The sequence below is a fragment of the Penaeus japonicus genome, unplaced genomic scaffold (genome assembly GCF_977035675.1).
Source record: "Penaeus japonicus unplaced genomic scaffold, GWHDUDI00000001_assembly GWHDUDI00000013, whole genome shotgun sequence".
Taxonomy (NCBI): Eukaryota; Metazoa; Arthropoda; class Malacostraca; order Decapoda; family Penaeidae; genus Penaeus; species Penaeus japonicus.
In genome coordinates this window covers 15,772,190-15,777,189 of record NW_028234415.1, presented here as the reverse complement: position 1 = coordinate 15,777,189, position 5,000 = coordinate 15,772,190, and the positions used below count along the sequence as shown (strand labels likewise).

At 44.4% G+C, this 5,000-nt stretch overlaps 1 protein-coding gene across 1 annotated transcript in view; it reads right to left on the bottom strand.

The window, feature by feature from the left end:
- The window catches only part of LOC122263022 (uncharacterized), a 476,608-nt gene that overhangs the window by 53,995 nt on the left and 417,613 nt on the right, over nucleotides 1–5,000 (bottom strand). The window contains exons 16-21 of the mRNA XM_086542904.1: nucleotides 4,364–4,602; nucleotides 3,705–3,870; nucleotides 3,275–3,525; nucleotides 1,332–2,046; nucleotides 357–529; nucleotides 1–141 (exon numbers count right to left, since the gene is read on the bottom strand). The exon at nucleotides 1–141 is cut by the window's left edge and continues 67 nt beyond it. Of these exons, the coding sequence (XP_086399030.1) occupies nucleotides 1–141; nucleotides 357–529; nucleotides 1,332–2,046; nucleotides 3,275–3,525; nucleotides 3,705–3,870; nucleotides 4,364–4,602 (1,685 nt within the window). The remainder of the gene's footprint in view (nucleotides 142–356; nucleotides 530–1,331; nucleotides 2,047–3,274; nucleotides 3,526–3,704; nucleotides 3,871–4,363; nucleotides 4,603–5,000) is intronic.

Genomic DNA, 5,000 nt, shown 5'->3' with positions numbered 1-5,000 from the left:
GCAGGGGTCTCCGTCGCAGGGCGAGACGCGGTCCTGGCACCTGACTCCGCCGTAGCCTCTCTTGCAGACGCAGACGAAGCCGTCGGGGCCTCCGGTTTCACACGTGCCCCAGATGCAGGGCGTCATCTCGCACCATTTCACCTGCGGGCACAGGGGGAGGCACTCCTGCTGCTTATCAAATGCTAACTTTTTCTCCAACTCGGTAGGGTGTGTAAAAGAAAGCGCGCGCGCGCGTGTGTGTGTATGTGTGTGAATGCATGTGTATTTCTTCTTTTACTCATTATCAAAATCTTTATAACGTGAAAACTAGAGAAAAAAAATCGCTTGACAGCCGCAACTTTGCCAGCGCCACCCACCTGGCAGAATGCGCCCGTGTATCCGCTGGAGCACAGGCAGGTGTGGTTCCCCCTCTCCGTGACGCACCTGCCGTCGTTGAGGCAAGGGGACGGCTCGCACGTGGCTACTCCCGACGACCTCACACCGACACTAGCCACTCCGATGCCCATGGAACGATTCAGCCATCCTGGATCTTGTGTGCAGCGAGAAGAATTGAATTCATTGTCTGATCGTCTTCGTAACACTTCCAATAACACTAATATTTGCATGTTCCATATGAATTTCAATTTCAACATGCCATTATCAAGAGTCCGGCAACTGTTATCGGGTTTTCACTACGCCATTCTCTGTCCCTAATTCAACGAGAGGTCAGCTTACGAAAGCTTCCTAACGAATATATCAACGTGCTCTGTCTGTCCCCTGATAACCTCGCACAGAAAACGAAGAGGCAGTTTCCACGCAGACTAGTGTAAAATTAAACTTTCAGATTCCGGTCATGAATTGAAAAGGAAGGGCAAAGGAGAGGTGGGTATTTGGAAATGATTATCATATATATACGTATTTTGATGATATGCAAATATACCATCGTCTATGCTTATCCATTTCCGCCCTCTCTCAGTGGAATAATCAGATTTCAGGTGGACTTTTCCAATACAAATGGAGGTGCATTTGGATGTTTGTTTAAGCGCCATAACGGAATATAAACACTGCAAATTGGATGACTGCTAAAAGAGGGTTGCTGTATTTGGACTTTAGCAATTAACTTATTAAACGGAAGTTAACTAATTGTTTTTCATTAATCTATCCTTTATTGCACTAATTTAAAATGCCAATAATCATGCGTAATGTAGACTCACATAATGACAATACATTAAGATGACTGATATTCCTTAAAATTGCACACTTTATCAAAACACATTACATTAGGCATTTCGGCAATTCCATAATCTAATAATGCCATGACTCACATTCAAAGAAAAACCGAACGTTATTACCTGTATATATTTCATAGGTGACGCTGAAGAAGGCGACCTTCGACATCCAAGATTTCTTGCCTTGAGGGATGGCATTTATAGTCGACGATGATAATGACGAGGATGACGATGACTGCAGTAGCGGGGATGATGTCTGATTACCGTAATCGGAGACGAGGTTTGATATGATGGCGTTCGGGGAAAGGGTCGTCTGCTCCGTCGGGAAGGGCGCGGTGCTGGCACTGTCGGGCACCTCCGTTGCGTCGTCGCTCGCTTCCGTTGTCGGCATCTCCGTCGATTCTACTCCCGAGGCTAATTTGGCGAGCGAGTCGATGATGGAAAACGAAAGAAATTGCTGAGAGGACGAGTCTTTTCGTCTCTGGGAGGGCAAGATGGCGAAGGGCTCAGCCGGAGGGCTTTCGGACGTCTTTCGGACTGACGTCGATCTCTCTGATCTGGGAGAGGCCGTTGCGGAAGAGGAGGAGGGGGAGGAGGGGGAAGAGGAGGAGCTACCGTGCAGAGACCCGAAAATGGGCTGTGTGGCTTGCGGGGACGCCGGGGAAGAGGGGGAAGCCGACGTGGGAAGGGCTTCAGGATCGAAGTGGACTTCCCGGATGAAGAGCGTGTTGAAGGTCGAGCGAATGGATATTTCGTGACGCGAGGCGGGGTCCACGCTGCAGATCCTCCAGATCGTGCCGTTCCGACCCGCGTACCAGTCTTCAACCTCCACATAATCCTGCAATTACCAAAAAGATACACATCATCATCTGTCCCTGATGCATCAAGTACTATGCTACCACAATAAACGCTCATTTCTGATTATAGAATATATTTTGATTTTTCCAATGTAGCTGCAATTCAGCCTAACGGCTATATTCATAGGCATTGTTTAACGGCCATCTCAATAGGCACTGCCTAACGGCGATACTCATAGCCATTGTTAAAACCAGCTAAATTTAACTAAAATTACTGATATATAAAATAATCTAAATACCAACAAAATTCCCAATTAACATGTATCAACTACACGCAGCTGAAAATGTGGTGTAGACCTTCGGTCCCCTTTCATGTAATCCTCAGATATGCAGTCATCTCCGCGCACCAAAAACTCATAGTTTTATTCAAGTTAAAGGACAGGAAACGAGAAGACACATCAAAGTGTTGTCCGAATCCGAGTTCATTTTAAGCCGTAACAAATACTCATAATAAAATATTCATAATACTCCTCTTATCATAAAACTCCTCTGGTCTAAGCAAAAGGTCTGGCCAAGCTATATGAAGGACGATGTGAAAACAAAGCAAAGAACACTCAAAATATTATAGGAAAATTATTAGAAATTACCTCTTCTGTCTCTTAGGCTCACAATTTCTTCAAACATCATAAGTGTAATAGCCGTACGGAATTATAATGATCCTAATATCTAGGCAAAAATAGGATTTTTTTCAAAGTAATTTCGGCTTTTACAGTCGATTACTGTATATATCAAAATAGCTGCATCATATGCGTGTAACATGGCTTTGTTTAGTATAAGCAATTCCAGAATATCATACCTTCTAATCTGATTAATTACATTTGTGAATTATTGCCCAGTTGCTGAACCGCCCCTTCGTAGCATAGCTATTGGAATTCACAAAGGAGCCATTATACTCAAAAGGTTTCTTGTGCAGATGGATAGTCAGATAACTCAGACAAAACCATATATACCACATCTCCAAAAACTATAAGTAGACTACATTTATGATTTCTGTCGTCTCTATTTCCCGAAGTAAATAGAATTAGGCACAACGACCAAGGAGACAATACCAGGATAAGCTAAACCCAAAATACCCAGGACCGATAACAATATCCAAAATACATGTTCCATTAATGATAATCTTTCCCACTCCGAAAATTTCCACAACCGAGTACAACCGCACAAGCAAAGTGCAAGAAGCATGGAGCCCATAGCTGACTGCGTACTCACCTGGTCGCAAGGTCGGGAGGGCGATCCCAGAACAGCCACGTTGTGCAAGCGAAGATGCAGCTGATGTCCCGTGGGAGCTATCAGCTGCTGTGTCACCTTCACCCCAGGGGCGGGCGCAAGGGGAAAGTTGAGGGCGTGAACGCTTCCCACTCCTACCACGTGCCCCGCTTCTCCTACGCTCCCTTCCTCTGAAGAAGCTGTCCCTGTTGCTGCTTGAAGGTTGAGCACCATCTTCTGGTCAAATTTTGAACCTGCAATGGATTACCGATAAGATAGTACAGCTGCATGCCAGTTAAGCTGTGACGATCTGCAATGATGAATATGAGAATATCAAAATGTAATGGATCTAAAGGTACACATGGAATCATATCAATCTAAGAAATATTTGAATACTTGGCGTTACCCATTATCCTCATCCAGTACAACTTACCCATGTAATAACTGGCCTGGAAGCCCTTGCCTCCACTCCTGCTGGAGGTGTGGAGAACCAGGCGTAGGACGGGGCCATACGATACATAGGACAGCCTCTGCACCTCTCCTGAGGACACATGGCCACACAGCCGAACTGCCTTGCCTTCGCCATCTCCCAGAACCACCTGTAGACACACCTTATGTTGTGGGATATCTTTAAGGACAATTGTGTGTGTGTGTGTGTGTGTGTGTGTGTGTGTGTGTGTGTGTGTGTGTGTGTGTGTGTGTGTGTGTGTGTGTGTGTGTGTGTGTGAGAGAGAGAGAGAGGAGAGAGAGAGAGAGAGAGAGAGTGAGAGTGAGAGACAGAGACAGAGGCAGAGAAAAAGAGAGAGAGAGAGAGTCCATGTGTTGTTGTGTATATATGTTAGTTTCTGACAACAAATGGTATTTGTTACTTTGACAAGTGACTGCCAATTCCTATTTATAGACAAAAGGCTATCGGACGTAAATCTTAGTTAGCAAACAACGAACACACACATACATACACACACACACACACACACACCCACACACACACACACACATACAGAAACACACATTGATAACAATGATAATAAAAACAAATAATTATTCAAAAAATAAAAAATAAAAAAACATACGAGAAGTACACAACCTTACCTCAACGTAATCCTCCTGACATTTGTCCTTCGCCACATCCGTCCCCGAGGTTCCCTTTCCTCCAGGAGAGCCACTAGCGAAGAGATTATTCACTTCCCTTCCGTAGGGGCTTCGGTGGGGCAGGGAATGACCTCTTCCTTCCTTCCCAGGGACATTAGGGATGGAGGACGCCCGCTTAGACCCCTTTGTACTTGTCCCTACTTCGAAAACTTGGAACTGAAGCCACACTCTTTCACCCTCTGAATGGGAGAATAGGCTATTAAGTATGATGTGCCAATATGCGCTGTAACAACTTTAAGGCCATTTGGCAATTATGTTAATTCTGAAATGCGCTTTCATACAGCCCTGATCCAAATCACAAAATGCTATTACATCTTAATGAGAAAGGGCATAAAAACACTTACTAAGTGTTTTCATTAAACGTAAACGCAAAACGAGCAAGTTAACAAAATGGACCCGGGTGATTATTTTAAGCATAATCACCAACATGACGTTGTTCGAAAGAGATGGAGTGAAAGAGAGCGAGGGATAGATAAATAGACCGATAGATAGATAGGTAGATAGATAGGATAGGATACATATACATACATGCATACATACATGCACGGATGTGTGTATATATATATATATATATATA